At 40.1% G+C, this 17812-nt stretch overlaps 1 protein-coding gene across 4 annotated transcripts in view; it reads right to left on the reverse strand.

Annotated features, from left to right (window-relative positions):
• Window positions 1-17812, reverse strand: part of nrg2b (neuregulin 2b) — a 65899-nt gene that overhangs the window by 36011 nt on the left and 12076 nt on the right. For all 4 annotated transcript variants that reach the window (XM_079669069.1, XM_079669070.1, XM_079669068.1 and 1 more), the window contains exon 2: window positions 194-356. In XM_079669069.1, coding sequence (XP_079525195.1) covers window positions 194-356 — 163 coding nt within the window. The remainder of the gene's footprint in view (window positions 1-193; window positions 357-17812) is intronic.

A 17812-nucleotide genomic window follows, 5' to 3' on the forward strand; every position in this document is an offset into this window, starting at 1 on the left:
TTGCTGTGTTGATGAACGAAACAGAAACAGCTAGTCAGTAAAAGTCAAATGAAGACAGTTTGGAAGCAACGTGCAGTTACTCAGGGTCCCGAAAACAGAGCTGCATGCCATGCCTCATCGCAGTAAAAGAGGCAGTCATTTGTCTTGTGGTATATGGAGTGTGAATATTAAGGTACAAAATATCCAGACTCACTTGTTGGTCTTTATTTTGAGGTCTCTGCCTTTCTGAAGCTCGTGTCCATCTTTGTACCAGCGGAAGGAAGGGCTGGGATTCCCCGACGCCTCGCACTTCAAGTACAGCTTTTCCCCTTCCACCAGAGCCTGGCCTCGCATCAGCCGGAGCTTAGGAGCAGAGGCTGGACAGAGGGGGGGGGGGGGGGGGGTAGAGGGAGGCAGCGGATAAAGAAAATCAAAGCCTGCATTATTGAAATTAACTACGGTCATTCAATTAATCTATTCATTTAATTGTTTGAGTGTGCGTGTTCTTGAGTGTTCAGGGAATTGTGTGTTTAAATGCAGGGGGTGTTGACAATTATGAGGGTGTAAATGTCAGGGTCAAAACCGGATGCAACAGGCCAGGGTTCACATGGAAAATCGCAAAATAATTTACAAAATCAATGACACACACAGACACACACACAAGTGCACATACGCAGGAAAAGCACTTTGGTACAGTCTCAGTCCTAAAAAGCAAAACCAAAGTGAAAGCTTACAGAGAAAAAAACCTTCCCTCAGAAACTCTCTGCAATAGAGTTTCACTTTAGAGCAATGTGGTAGTGTTAAGGTGTGTGTGTGTGTGTGTGTGTGTGTGTGTGTGTGTGTGTGTGTGTGTGTGTGTGTGTGTGTGTGCGTGCGTGCGTGTGTGCGTGTGTGCGTGCGTGCGTGTGCTTCATCAGTCTCAGGAGAGTTTCCCTCTCTCTTCTTGTCTTAAAAACTACAACAGACTGCATCACTGACGCCAGCGCAGGCAGCATAAGCACACAGAAACTAAAGCAAAGAGACAACTCAGCACCATCTAGTACCATTTACACACACACACACACACACACACACACACACACACACACACACACACACACACACACACACACACACACACACACACACACACACACACACACACACACACACACACACACACACACACGCACACACACTGTTTAAGTGATTGCACACGCTTGATCAACTGTGAGGTAGCTGTTGTATAGCATCACAGCTCCTCACAGCACTGCTGCATCCTCCCATGTACTCCTCACAGGAGAAACTTTATCTGTATGTAGAGCCTCAACAAGGTGCTGGTCTTGTTGCTAGGTATATGAATGTCTCCCACAACATACTGACTATCCATTGACAGTATAAAGAATTAGTCGTATTCACTGTAATGTCTTCCAGTGGTTTGTTTGTGACTACTGTTTTGAAGCCTAGTTTGTCATTTTGGCCATTACCATCTTGTTTTATGGAATTATGGAGAAAATTCGATTGTTAAACAGGACAGTTTTAGGCAACCAAAATGTAACTTCCATGAATGAAAACACACTTTAAAAGAGTTCAAATTCTAAGACGTTAACACAGAAAACACCCAAATATAGAAGAGTGTGGTAGAGACCTGTCTAGCACTACCCACATTGTCTTTTCTTTTATTAAATGGGTCCAAATTTACAATAATAACATTATGGCGTATTGTAGGAGCATTGAAACCAGTGATTGAGACCATAAAATCATGAGGAAAAAATATTGACTGAAGTGATACATCCAGTCAGAAGTGGGGTCATTGGATTTGCACCCTGCGGTAATCCCTTCAAATCTCATTATTACTATGTCTTACTTGTGTGGAACAAATAACATTGTTTAGGATTTCACAACAATTTAATATAATGAATGGTTCAACTGCTTAATACTCCCAGATTGTCTGGTTTTGAGAACGTTTCAGGATGTTATATTAGGCATTTTGCTTTATATACTTTTAACAGCAGCAACTGACAGAAAAAAATGTGTCTGAGGGACATGGTTCAATCTCAAACCGAGGACATGGCATCTCAGTCTGCTGAGCCACAAACAGGGGTGTTTCTACTGAGTTACTGCTGCTAACTTATATATAACTCTCTATTTGTTTCAGGGATGCCAATAGATCTGGTATAGGGATACTGACGGCTGTTTCTTTTTCCAGTTGGAAATATAACCAACCAATCCGACCTCGATAGATGCAACTTAGTCCCATTCCAGTGCCAGAAATGTGGCAACAGAAACATGTGTAGAGGAGAAACACACAGCCAGACAGCTAGTTAGTCAACCTCTGATCCACATAACAAAAATCCAATTCATCAGTCCTCGTTCTAAATAAATAAATGAAACTGCTCATATAAACCACCGCCGCCAATGTCACTACTATGAGGGAAGAATAATTTATAAGAAAGCAGATCAAATAAACAGTCTATTCACAGTACAGTTTGTAAACCAGGTTACACAATGTCTCATCTTTAGCTGGTGACATTTTCTTTTTTTATTAAGCAAGGGTTAGGGTTAGTGAAAAGACCAAGGACAACAATTGTAGCCAAAGTCTGGTGTGGCTGATATGAATCCGCCCCTAAAGTAGCATCATATCTAGGCATCGCTTGTTCTGGTTCCGAGATGTACATGAACAGCAGCCCTTATCCTTAAATTACACAAGTGTAAGTTAATGAGGGGAAAGATCTGAGAATGGAGTTGTGAAAAGAGAACCTCTGTGGAGTAGCATCAGAGCAGCTTGCTGTTATGTAAGGAGGATTTAAGTAGAATTTCTAGACTCAAAACAGAACAAGCAGCACATCTTTAAATCCAGTTCTCACATTTCGTGAGATTTAGTCTTGTCACAGACTCGACACACACTCTTGATGTATAATTCCACGTCACACCAAAGTAAATCTTCTCAACATCACTAGATGCTCTCTCTTTCTCTCTGTCTCTCTTTTCATTCATCCATCCATCTTTTTTTATGAAGAACTGATTATTAATGCCTTCAAACCATTTTTAAGTAAATCGCAAGTTATTTTAGGTATTTTATAAAAACTGGTACTTTATCTTCTTCTTTGAGCCTCCAGATGCCACAGTTCGGATAATAACGAGGTCTACTGTCGAAATGCGTCTCGATTTAACTAAACTCAGTTTGGCTTGTTCTCCTGTTGACGGATGAAACCAAACAAGCAACAATGTGTAAGGAGAGAGAGAGGCAGCAGGCAGCTGTTTACTGTGTGAAAGCTCTGATAAAACCCTTTGCTCTAAAACAGCAGACAAAGCCTCCGACCAGCAGGTGAACATAGTGGCACAATAAAGTCGCAATAGACAAGTGTTTGAGTTTAAGTTATTATTTTCAACAGCCATAATGTAATGGCTGTTGAAAAAAAAGACTTTAGGTGTTGAAAATGGTTATCCATTGTGCAACCAAAAGAGGAAGAGCCAGAAGAAAGGCTAATGCTAATGTTGCTCGTGTTTCATACCAACTCTCACACCAAGACTGGCCAGTGTGTAAATCAGTCAGGGTATCTCACCTTTTTATTTTCTTAAGCCCTATTCACACAGGACTAGTAGAACCTGGAGACCTCAGGTCATTTGTAATAATACATGAACTTCTGTTATATTACCCGTGTGAAAATCAAGAACAATTCCACTGTATATTACCTACAACATATAGTCATATTAATACTATGTGAATTGGCCAAATTATGATCTTAGATCCGTGTTGTTTTTCTTTCTCTTTTGTATTGCTTGCTTCCCTGTTAATAAAATATGAAGTTGGTCATGATAAAGGAAAGATTGACATTAATTGAAGTTTAAATTCAGGAGGCTCATCTTGCTACACAGCATGGAGACTCATTCAGACTGGACGAATAAGTATTTGCATATATTATATATTCATAAATAAGCCTAATATGATATTGTTAAAAAGGCAGATGTAGTGCAGAGCTTTGAATTCATATTAGGGGGATAATGTCAGTCAAATTGAGATAAAAAACGCTTTGCCTATCCCGTGTGCCTAAAATAACACAGACGTGAACGAACATTTGAAAACGACATGAGGTCCCCTGGAATACCTGTCCTGTGCAAATAGAGTTTTAGACATCAATACTTGTCATAGAGTGGTGCAGTGATGACGTAGGCCGACGTGGAAGTAATCATCGGCTCCCTCGACAAAAAGCAGTGGGATTTGTCCAATGGATTTCGGTATATTGCAGAAAAGAATCTCTGTGGCAAACGCATGTCTTTGATACTTAACACATTTTGTTCAGCTGGATAATCTCCACATATTAACACCACTTGAATTTTGAAGAGTAAATGCAATCCCCAGAAGTAAAAAGCTATCGTTAGGCTATAATCGAGCTACATCTGGGGCGCATGGTTGCGCACCGCTAAGCTAAAGGTGGACTTGTGTCGACGTGATGACATTTCATAGCTTCATTTCATCACTTGTTAGCAACCGCTGTTTTTATGACTTTTGGACATTCCCGTTAGGGGTGTTTACTGACATATTTGATGTCATAGAACAAAATGTGAACATCTCTTTAACTTGTGTTAAGCAAAGACCTTATTCAGGCGAACCCAAAGTTGTTAAAGTCTGACTTATTTCAGGGTTTTAGGACTCATTCCTTCACCTCTCTATTTCTCATGTGAACAACATAGTCTTTCAGGAGAGTCTGTTTGAAATGGTGCACCATAACACCATGTTCTTACAATACAGTATCTCCGACTAACTACACTTGCTTATCACCGCACCTTACAGGGGAAACAGCCATAAAAAATGTCACCGGTCAGACATACCATCACAAGTTCTTCTTCGTTTTGAGTACAACATGACTCTGATACTCCTGGTTTATACTCCTGTAATCTGCCACACCAGGTGAATGCTACAGCAGACACACATACATCCACATACTTTATGCTTCTTTAAATCAATACGGTAGGCCAGGCTGAGCCTTCTCTAAGCAACGCTTCAGACCGTTCCTAACAGGAAATATACTGTGTAGTGTACTGTAACTCACATTTAATACAAGGCTGAGTTACCAGAAATATTTATTATTTTAGCAAAAATGCGGCACTGAGTCCTTTTCTCTTGTCATGACAAATAGTTTTCAATAGGAAAATGAGCAGCCTCCTTGTTGTTTTCATGCAGCATTTTGCTATGAATGTTTTGCAAGAGATAATATGGATATCATGGGAACTGTAATCTAATAACAATGTACCATGTGTGGAAAATAGATGAGATTTATGTGTGGGAGGGGCAACTTTAGGACAATTCTAGCAATACAGATTTGACATTCAGACTCACAATGACAAAACACCTCTGAGAATAATAATCTTTGGTTTGTATTGCACTTTTCAAAAGCAAGTTACAAAGTGCTTCACAGTCAGTAAATACATTAGAAATAATCAAGAGTAAATTACCTAGAAATGCCACCAAACAAAAGGAAGGAGGAAAATAGCAAGGGGGAGCACTACAAGGTTACTCAATAATACTACAGTTAACATATTTGTATCATTGCTTTGCGGCAGTACGGGAAACGTGAAGCACGACCAATGTTAAAAAACCAGACAGAAATGATAGCTGTGACTTCTCCAAAACCAGTGAGTTTGTTTGCAATATGTGTGGGAGAAAGGGAGTGAGGTGTTGAAATGAAATGTAGGTCTCCACAGATTGGAATATTTTTCTTAGGCTTGGCAAAACACACAAGCAGGAGGTTAGGACACACAGTAGGAAAAGGAGAAGACACAAGTTTGTCCATACATCCAGTGTTAAATAACAGCCAAGTCTTCCGTCGATCCATGAATCAATCCCTCCAAACTACCTCAAGTGGTCAATTCAATCACATCTGCAGGAGCCACACACAGCCTCGTTTCCCCCGTGCTGCTCCCAGTGTGAGATCGGAACTCTGCTAGCTGCCTCCTTTAAAGGAAACACAACCTCAGAATCTCTTTGAACACATATCAAATTATTCTGTGATCATCAGCGTACTCTTTGATAGAGTGTTAAAATGTAATTTAAAAGGGGTCTACATGGAATACAGAGCATATTAATGATTGAAAATCGCTGCATTTGGCTAGCATGCCTAGCAGCTAACATCCTTGGTTGGACCTGGTTGTAACCGGAGTATGAACACAGGGTGGTGGTCATAAGCCAGCCAGTGGGGAACACACAGGGACTCTACTCGCAGAGACACACAAACACACACACACACACACACACACACACACACACACACACACACACACACACACACACACACACACACACACACACACACACACACACACACACACACACACACACACACACACACACACACACACACACACACACACACACACACACACACACACACACACACACACACACACACACACACACACACACACATACACTGTAATGGCAATTTTGATGTTCCATTGTCCTATACTCGTTTGCCATTATCACAGGTGAGTTTTAGAGTGATCTTAACGCAGACAAACACACACACACTCATTGCCATAATTTCTACATTTCTTTAAATTATTTTTGACCATTCCAAAAGAAATGCCCGGACTCCTTGTACTATCCTGATGGAAGCAAAGTCATAGTTCATAATAGTGAGGATCAAACATTTTCAGTGTACAGTCTAATTAGCAACTGATGACGCAAACATTTAGCAGGAGGTGAAAAAGGACATCTATGACCGGATTGTTTCACAATACATTTTACGAACTATTTTCTAGCTATTAAATGAAATGGATAATGAATGAAAAGCAGCTGATGGGTTCCGACTTTTGCTATCTTAAATAGCTGTTTCCATTGCACCTGCATTTAACCAAAGCCCCTTTAAACGTTATGGGTAAATGTTTCCAGACCACAAACTGAAATGATAACTCTTTTCGACACGTGTAAGCATAACAGGATGTGGGTTTTTCTATATTTAAAAAAAAACACAATCATTCTTCACCTCACCACAATATTATTTTAGGCCTACACATAATCTCACGTGAGACTCAAGATCTAAACACTATAGGAGAAATGCCAAATGAAAGGTAGCTAGAAAAGTATATAAGAGTACATTTTATTTCTAAGAGCCACAGTACAGTTTAGAGAAAGCAAGAGAAAACCATTAGGTTTGGTTTTCTTTACAATTTATTTCATCCTGTACGATAGTTCAATATAACATCTACAGGGCGAGTCCAGAGAGAAAATCTGATGTTTACTGTTCAAGTTTAAGGAAGCTCAAATATGTCCTCCTATTAAACTAGTACCTGCACAGTGGAATCACTGCTCCCTTTAATTGTATCAGTGACATTATGACCAACAGGTCTTCTTCGGGCAAACAGGAAGGAAATGAGAGATATATATAGCACAATGACCAGTGACATCATAATCATATAATAGAATTCAATTCTATTTGCCTGCCGTTGACATGTTCTAATGTCATCTGCATTCTGAAGCTAAGTAAATCATCCAAAATGGCTTTTTAAGGGGAGTCTCGATACAAGACTTGGAATACATACTTTTTTCCACCTAAAATGTGCCTGTTGGATATGATATTTAAAAAAATGTCAGTGATAAATCTATTTCAAGAAATAACCTTGCGAAATAAAGCATTTTTTTTGAAAAAGTATATCCTTGAAACAATAATGATTTTCATTGGAATAAGTGATTATATTACCCCACAGCCACATGTCTTTTTTAATTTGTTCAAGAAAAGTAACACTTCCAGACATTCTTTGCGAGAGGGAATCTAACAATGAGGCTTCACTTAACAACCATCCAGATGAGCCTCATCAGCCGCTGAGTAAGGTGAGGCGGTCTGGCTTTTATAGAGGTAAGTGTTGAACTGAGTGGGGAAAGTCAGCCTGAAGCAGCTGTGAGTGGAGAGCCTGGTTACCAATGAGCGCATCCCTCTGTGGGATGCTCTCCTCAGGCAACATGGACGTGTTGCCGGCTTGGGAAGGTTAGCTGAAAGCCACAAGGAAATTACCCTTCACGGATATGACGTCCACATTTCCTGGGTGTGACGGTGTCAAATTGATTGAATTGCCACAATTCCCATTACAATTTGAGCTCATTTTTAACAGATGACATAACACTTAAAGACACGTGTCCACATTATTATGTTTGAGTTACTTAATCAATTGGAATTTATCATAATACAAATTAGCAATAATGCATTATATCTTTATTTTAAAGGGGCTTCTTTGGGGTCTCCCTTTCCTGTAATGTGTGTAGGTTTGTGTGCATGTCAATGGTCTGCAAAGCATAAAGGATGTTCCCTCAGAGATGGAGTTTATCTCCCATACACTGCCTGAAACGCCTCCATTGGACTCCTTTGTTTACTTCAGTAACATCACTCAAGCTTCTTTTGGTTAGCGCTCCAACAAATTGTGGGCGGGATATAACTAAGCAGTTGACCAATCACAACAGAGTCTGTCAGCCAACCAATCAGAGCAGACTGGGCTCTGGTTTCAGACAGAGGGGCAAAAGAGGTGCTGCAGCACAGGCAGTATTTGACAAATAAAGAGCTTTTTCTTAACATTAAAGTAAACATGTCACAGTGGCACACAATACCAATATGAACCTGAAAATGAGCACAATAGGGCCCCTTTAATAGTTATGTTACCGACCACTTTACATCATCAAATAACCTTGACTCATATGTCAAAGAGCATTCATTTCAAACGTAATTCAAATATGATTGACCATGTATATCCCTCTCTGATCTTATTTAGTGATATTTAATTCACAAATGTATTGTTTTTTTCTCAATAGTTGGACCTTGCTCAAAGCTGTAAAACATATAAACAGCTCTGTTGCAATCCCTACTGTTGCTGCTTGATGTTCCAAAACAAGATCACAAAAGCTGAGGATGAGGAATTTTAACTGAAGGATTCTGCATTAAAGTCATAAAAGCACTCACTCCATATCCCAGAAAGACATTAGCACCTATAGGGTATATTAGGATGTTGGACACATGATGTTTTGAATAAGTCATTCCATTGATATTTCCATCTTGCCTCATTGCCCGGCCCTTCATGTTCTCTGCATGAATGACCAGGAACACATGTAAGAGAGCATGAGGATCACACTCTGGGGCAGAACAGGTGACTCTGAGAATGGTTCAAACACAATAGAGCGGTGCAGGGACAAAGTCTTTTGATAGGCCAATAGGAAGTGAGCATCATAAGGGCTCCCTCGAAAATAAGATCTGTGGCTGACACATGTCTATGATACTTACACATTTGGTTCAGCAGGATAAATCTTCACATATTAACACAATTTCTACGATTTTTGAAATGTAAATACAATCGTCAGAAATAAATAGCTTATAGCTACAAACGAGCATCATCACAGTGGAATGGCTGCACATCACCAGAGCTAAGCTAAAGGCGGCTAATGTACAACCTGATGGCACTTAGTAGTTCATTTTTACTGACGTATTTTAGGTCGTAGAACAATAAGTGAAAATCTCGACCTTATTTCAGGCTTCTAACCAAAAACATGTACAAACTTTGAATTCGATGCAAGGGTACTGGAAATTGTCAAATGCAAACTCATTGCGGGTTTAAGGACTCATTCCTGCACCACTATTTATGTTATAAACATATTTTACTCACTTATTTTAATTCTACAAATATATAAGAATCAGCTCCACGCTTTAAAGACTGTTACTACTCCGCATTGCTCTACAATAAATGGCACTTTATGTAACTATCTGATGTTGACCTTTGAATGGCTGTGAAATCCAAATGTGAAACCCTATTTACCATCCACTTTATTTCTTACCTGTACAATTATTAGTGAATAGACTGGAGAACATCCAAGTCCGCTTATAAATCCCGTGGGCCCTTTCAAAACTTCTTCTAAGGTCTCGCAAAAACAGCCTATTTTTGGCAGCACTGCTCGCTAACAAGCACAGAAGAAATATTGTGGATGAAACAGAAATAGACTTTAAATGGACTTTAAATGTTGTCTTTGAGGTGCAGTTTGATAAGGAAATAGTCGTACCACTGGAGACAATTAAAAAAAAAAGCAAAGCCTGCACAACAATTTATGTTATGCACAAAGAGAGAGGGAGAGACTGTGAAATACATGTGCACCAACACAATTAGAGATTCACACATCCCACACACCACAGGCACCGAGCAGGCCCTAACAAGTCTAATTCTGCAGCTGCAATTTCCACAGAGATTTCCACAGCACTGTACACGAATCTGCATGAATGTGTGTTCCATGTGACGCACAGGTGGGCACGTGAGCATTGAATTGTCTGCTGATGGATCCGTGTGATTGTCTAACTGTGTATTGAATGTGTGTGTGTGCAATGTAAGTTGCTGGTCCAAGCCTTCTGTACACTGGGTGATGAGAGAATTCCTCAGTGAGAGCACGGGGGGGGGGGGGGGGTTGCCACAAATGGACAGCATTGTCTGGCCAATAGCCTGAGACCGGCCCGCTCCACTAACCAATCACACGTGACCAGCGCTCCCATCAGCCGTCCATCAAGAGGTCCGTCTTTCAAGGTCACCTGATGCTCCCTCCCTTCCTTTCCCCAGGCCTCCCTCTTCCTCCCTACCTCCCTCCCTCCCTCTCTCTCTCTCTCTCTCTCTCTCTCTCTCTCTCTCTCTCTCTCTCTCTCTGTGTCCAGCAAAGCAGGCATCAACAAAATTGATCTGATTTCTTGCTAAGCATGATCCAATAGTAGAGAGTGATATGGAAGCCAAGCCAATTAGGTGTGTTTGCAGACAGGTATGGCACCACTAGAAGGCACGGTCAGCAACATGCCTGCCCACATGGGCTAAATGCGTATGTGTGTGTGTGTGTGTGTGTGTGTGTGTGTGTGTGTGTGTGTGTGTGTGTGTGTGTGTGTGTGTGTGTGTGTGTGTGTGTGTGTGTGTGTGTGTGTGCGTGTGTGTGTGTGTGTGTGTGTGTCTGTCAGCTCACTGTCATGTGAGACAGCTAGAAAAGACTACATTCATAAATGCATAGAGAAGAACCACATGTGTGTCATAATGGAGGAATCTGCAAAACACACTATGCTTTATATTTGTTGTATGTGTTCAAATGTTTGTGAGTGCCTGCGTGTGTGTTCATGTATAAAAGAGAGAAGCTCCTTCTATCTCATTCTCCGATCAGTGTGATTTCTGCAGCGCACAGCTGTCACCATGGAAACCAGGGAGGGAGCAGTAGATAGAGAGGATGTAAGGCAGTAAGAAAGGGGGAAAAAAGATTGAGAAAGAGTAGGAGAGACTGCGAGAGAAAGGGAGAGTGTGTGAGAGGAAAGGAGGGAGGGAGGGAAGAAAGAAAGAGAGAGATGAGCACTGGTTGTTGAATGATAGCAGTCACAACAGGCCCTCATGCAGTTTCACCCAGCTAACCTGCACAGCAGCAATACCAAACCCAGGGCAACCCTCTGTGTGTGTAAGTGTGTCGCGAACAGAGAATTCTGGGAAATGTGTGCCTGTCACATTCTCATTTGAGAAAAATAAACATTTGATGTGGTTGTGTGTGTGCACTTGCAAGAGGTAGTGTCAATAAATCATACCCTTTCCCCCCCCTTTCTGTTTTTTGTAGTTACACGAACATCGTATATACTGATACACACACTCACACACACACCCACACACAAACACTCACACACACACACACACACACACACACACACACACACACACACACACACACACACACACACACACACACACACACACACACACACACACACACACACACACACACACACTGACATGACCTTGTCTCTCTTGGCTGGTGTTGTGCATTGTTCTACTGGCTGCAGTGAGATCTATTTGCGTATAAATAAACACACCCTTCAGATTCATCAGAAATGGGGCTACACAACAACACACATAGGGAGAAATGAGGGTGGTATAGAGGAAGAGGGAGAAGGATATGTATAGGATATTTAGATATCTATAGTGATAGATAGATAGATAGATAGATAGATAGATAGATAGATAGATAGATAGATAGATAGATAGATAGATAGATAGATAGATAGATAGATAGATAAATAAATAGATAGATAGATAGAAAGGATGTGCAGAGTTGGTAATGAATAGTTAATGAAGGGCTTGCGGGCAGCACGGTGAGGAAAAGCTATTCTCTCAGTCTCTCCTTCCTCCTCTTTTTCTTTCTCAGGGTTCGGAGTCGTGTGCGAGTCGTTCGGTGCCCCACCTGTCCTCCATTTATCTTTTTCTTTCCATCTCTCTTCCTGCCCCCCGTCCACAACACTTTCTATCCTTTCCCTCCTTTCACCTCTCATTCATCCATCTCTCCCCCTACCCTCTCACCTCCTTTCCTGTTTTCATCCATCTCGCCTCTCGCCTCTCTTATCCTCCACCCCTCACCCCACCATTTCTCACCTCTCATCTCACCCATCAACCCCCCCACCTGCCTCACACACGCCATTAACTGCTGGCTTGTAAAGCAGACTAAAAGACACAACTCTCCTGATAAGAGGATTGAAGCATTGATCACATCTGTCCTCCACAAGGAGCTAAAGATTCTTCAGAAGAAAGATCCCACTGTCCCTTTGAGAGGCCAATGAAGAGGCCTTGAGAGAATATGGAGCCCTACTGCAGCTTTGAAAGACAAAACAAAGATGTAATTGGGTACTGTGCTGGGTCCCATTTGTACAACCTTTTTTTACTGTAAATATCTTAAATTACTTGAAACGACTGTGTCGTAGGGATATTAAGATTCACCGATTTGCATCGGTGCACCGGCATAAACGTTCAAGATGCGAGTGCACCGGTTGAAAGAGTGCACATCGGCTGCAGTTTGGGATGAACTTGCGATGCATCGATTGTAGCTTCTTTGCATCGGTAAAAAAACATTAATTCATATAAAATCCCCTCATCCTGTCAGTACCCAGCAGAGACGATCTTTGATCTTTGCTTCGCACTACGGAGGCCTAGAGTCTCAGTTATCAACAAACATGGAAATCGAGGAGAAAGAGAAACACAGCGCACCGAAAAATACCTACACATCAAACGTTTGGCAACACATCGGATTTTTCAAGAAAGAAGAACAACTTGAAAAATCGCTCGCAAATTGTTAACGATGCCGTGCCGCTTTAAAGTACACAAGTAGTACGAGGAACTTAGCGACGCACATAAAGAGGAGACATGGGGTCTGCGGCTGAAAAGAAAAACCTGAAAGTTAGACATATGAGTTCAATCACTCAGTGAGGTGTTCTGTCAGAGAGAGTGATGTTTAGTTTACAGCAGCCTGTGAGGGCCAATCATAGTTTACATGTCTTCCTTACTGTAAGCAGTTATGACAGAGCTGTTTGTGAAAGGTTATTTGTATGTTTTATTGTTCATATGGAAACCACTGTGCTCTGCTCACTGGTGAGCCTATGAATGAGTGTTAAGCACATCAGGCTGGCAGCTGTATGGGCATTGCACTATGGTAGTTGTTATTTGCACATTGTTAATCATGGGCAACGCATCCTTAAATAGTTTAACTGTGAGGTGTTATACAATTGTACTGTACTCTGGAGAGTTTTTTAAGGTAAAAAAGGTAAAAAATAAACAGCATGATGGGATGTGCAGTACCAAATATGTAAAGCACTTTTTTGTTAATTTATGATTTGCTGCATATAAGGAATAAAACTAAAATCCTCTGTCGTACCATATTGAAGTATCTTTATTTTGCATCGTGTTGAATCGTTGAATCGCATCGTATCGCCCCGTATCGCATAATGTTGAATCAAATCGTATCGAACTGGGGCGAATCGTATCGGATCGCCTGGTGTTTCAAATGTATCGTTAATGTATCGTATCGTGGCAACGTATCGAGATGTGCATCGCATCGGCCTCAGTGATGGAGATGCGCATCCCTACTGTGTCGGTTTTGTGATGCGCTGATGACACACATCTCTACATGTCTGCATATGACATACCTAAATATGAGAGAACTGTTGACAAATCTGGCATTTCGTTAACAGTGAATGGATCACACAAAAGCGGTCAAAGAAATTCAAAATACAAGACAATCATCAAGACTGCATTATTTTTTTCGAGTGTGTATTTTATAATAACTTGATCACACATTTCCTATTGGTTGTGAGCTAAATATGTATCAAAAATAAATACCAAGTGGTATTTATGTTAGTTCCGCTTTTGTTTCTGTTGTATCAAATGTGGTTGATATAGCTGATTGTTTTCAACTTGTCTGACTGCTTGTGTTTCATAGCCCATTGGACTCTATTATAAATGCATTCTGAGATTTTAAACGTTACTTTGTGAATAGTATTTCTCTCCCGAGACATATAATCTAAAGCTTCACAGCTTTTGACTAAGATTTATTCACAACAACAACAACCTCTATTTAAAAGTGTTGCGATTTCCCTACAACTTTGATTTAAAAGGTAGAAATGTAAATATAGTACAGACTGTAATTATTATCTGGGAGACAGCCTAAGCCACAGCCTAATTAATCATGTCTGTCATTTTTGCCTTACTTTTCACAAAATGGACACAAGCTAAGAAAGTCAGATCTTTATCAGCTTATTTGTTCAAGACGAGCAATTATTTGTTTCTCAAAGGCTTGCAAGACTGTTCTTCATCACACTGCACTCACTGGAGCTTTTTTCTGGTCTTTCGTTTTTTGATTGTTGAATCCACTCCATTGCCAACATACGGCATGTTTTCTTTACCAGGAGGTCCATTATAGTAGATTTCATTTGATTACGCCATTATTTGGTTATGTTAGATTACAATCCTCTGGCAATAGTAACTCATTTGATTTGTCTTGCTCAGTGCTTTTTTCATAATGATATGAAAACAAGGTTTTACGAAAAAAACCTAAGCAATGCTATGATGAAACTTGCCTGGTACTTGAATTCAAGTTGTCAGTCATGCTAGTATGTTACCTTCAGAAGAAGTGTATAACTCTATCCATATATCATGATAGCTGATATGTTGAGGTCGTTCCTTCATGATGTGTACATTGTTTATAAGAATACGCAGTGTTTGATAAAAAGAATAGAAGCATAAGGAACCAACATGAAATCCTGAAGAAGAAGCTCTGTTGGGAAACGTTTTTTTGTTATAAGAATTCTGCATACTTATGTTCACTAACGGGGGCTAACTTTGCATCATCTTCTGGTTCATATTTGTATTTAATGTTCAAAAAGCTCTTTATTTTTCTCATACTGCCTGTGCTGCAGCACCTCTTTTCACCCTCTGTCTTAAACCAGAGCCCAGTTCTAAATGGTTAGCTGGTTGGATCTATTGTGATTGATCAACCGCATAGAGACATGCCACCCCTTAGCCTATCACGTACATTGGGTTGGAGCGCTAGCCAATTGAAGCGTGAGTGTTACATAGTGATGTCAATGTAACAGAAGTAAACATAAGAGTTGGATTGAGGCATTTCAGGCAGGAGGGGGGAGTGTTTGGGAGAGAAACTCCTTCTGGAGGGAACAAAGGGATGTTTGCCTTTGCAGACCATTTACATGCACTAAAACCTATATAACCAGCCAGAGGAAAGATAGAAAAACCCATAAAAGCTAAATAAGGCCCATTTAAGAATTGCGCAACCAAACATTTAAACCTGCTTTGACTGAGACCTTTGAGCAAACTGCTCACCTGAAGGAATTCTAGTTTTCTCTCTATTGTATTGAAAGAGAAATGTCTCCATTCATGATGTCAAATGATACCTAATTACATGTGAGATCTGAAACAAAATGAAGTCTCACCAGCACCTCGGCCTTTGGTTTGACTGCTGTGCTTTTACGTCCCGTTGGCATTTCCATACCCACACGAATAAACATGCTACACTGACAATAGTTTGCTAAGGATGAAATCTGCACTTGGCAACTTTGCATGTTGGCAGAACTAAATGGCAGTGAGAAGAACCCGTTTTTATAATTGAAAATGAATTCCCAGAAGCCCTCAGTGCTGTAACCTCAGTGAACTGATCACTGCGTGCTCTTCTATCAGCCGCTCGGCCTGTGATGCTTCACATCAAAAAGACAAGAGCAACAAAAGATTTATTATAACCAATTCAAACTTTCCCTGGACAGGCTGCTCATTTACTGCCGCTAAAGAGACACTACCTCATTTTCAAATGGTGTTGTGTCCTTTCCAGTCAGTTATTAGGAGACCATAGTTGACACTTCTTTCTTTTTAGCAAATATGATGCCTGTATGAAGTACACAAAAAGGGGAATAAAGCTACTTTCACATTATATGCAATTCATTTTTTTTCTCACCGTGATTTGGTGAAAAGAGCTTTGTGGTGAAAACAGCAGTTTCGCCGCTTCACACAAGATTAATTCAAATGATCAGCTTATTTTTGAAAGTCAGAACAATATGAAAAACAAAAGATAAAATGCTGTGCATTTTGTCTTAGTCTTGTAATTGCAGTCAAACACAGCAATAGACACACCTGTTTTATTTTTTTATATTTAAAAATGTTTTATACATGAGAAATACTGAGGATATAAGCAAAACAGCACACAGTTTGTTTAAGGCTGAAATGTGTGCACTGCTACCCAGCTGACACATGGTGTATACATGGATGACACTAATGGACACAGGCAGTGAATGAGGTAATGACAATAATAAAGGTAATAACATCCTGGACCAATGAGAGGAAGGACGACAACTCTGAAAGAAGTGCAGAATAAAGAATCGCATACACCTTGGGGTCCTTTCTGTTTCCCATCATTCACGCTGATGAATTCCCTACAAATACGTTTTCCTACATGTTTGCTCAAATAAATATTTGCCGGAAATAAATGAAAGGCAGGTCTGGTGATATTTTTTATAATTTTTATAATTAAGAAATTGCATAATTAGATTACTTTTATACTCTGATACCGAGATTAGGTTAGTTTCTTATTTGGTCAATTGTTATAGAATGCATTTCTTAAAGCAAGCTACCAAACCCGGCCAAGAACTGCTGTTTGGCAAAAACTTGACATTTCAAAATCTTTAAAAAATAAAGCGTAATGTTTGTAACCATTTCGCATTTACAACTAAACTAGGAATGATTGAGCTCTAAGCAAACCAAGGAAAGAAAAACAATATGATATCAGTTTCTGTTCAAGTGGATGTGCGTTCATTTTTCCGTTGTGGTTAAAGTATAAGAAATACGGTATAGTTGAATGATTAACGTAAAGGCCTGTGTGGTTTTCTACACAATCCTGAAACGCCTGCATCTCAGGAATAGTTGGATGAGCGGCTTGACTGAACTGGCTGTAGCAAATTGATGGCAAAGAGAATATAATTTGACATTCATTATTCCAAAAACAAATAAAAAGGGTAAATGGATAAACAGGGACGCAGCATTCTGTGAGAGTATGGCTGCACCTTGTACATATATCCACATCTTTCTTTCTTTGCGCTACCTGGTGTCTTTTCACCAATAAAACTAGTCCATTGTTAATTGGTTAAAACATAATCTACATATTATAAATAAACGCTAAAGCCAACCATATTTTTTTAAGAATAATTTGTCTTCCTGAAGACAAATAAAGAGAATTTATATATTCCTCGATTACAAAAACAATTTGATTCAAATATACAGCATCTGAATTTCCCCTCTCAAGTTGCAATGTGCAAAGAACCAGTGCTTTTATTAGAGATGATGGTGAAGCACCTGCTGCGCAGCTCCAAATCTACACTGTTGTACCTCCTTGCAGATAGAAATGAGGCAAAATCAATCTTGGGAGTTGTTCGAATTGCGGCGTGATTGCCAAATCACAAACGACAAACTTCAATATCTCGAAACCAACTGACAAGGGAAGCAGAAATATTGTTTCATAAGTTAAAATTAGGCAATGTACTGCCAACAT

Source organism: Notothenia rossii, assembly GCF_949606895.1.
Source record: "Notothenia rossii genome assembly, chromosome: 3".
NCBI classification, from domain to species: domain Eukaryota; kingdom Metazoa; phylum Chordata; class Actinopteri; order Perciformes; family Nototheniidae; genus Notothenia; species Notothenia rossii.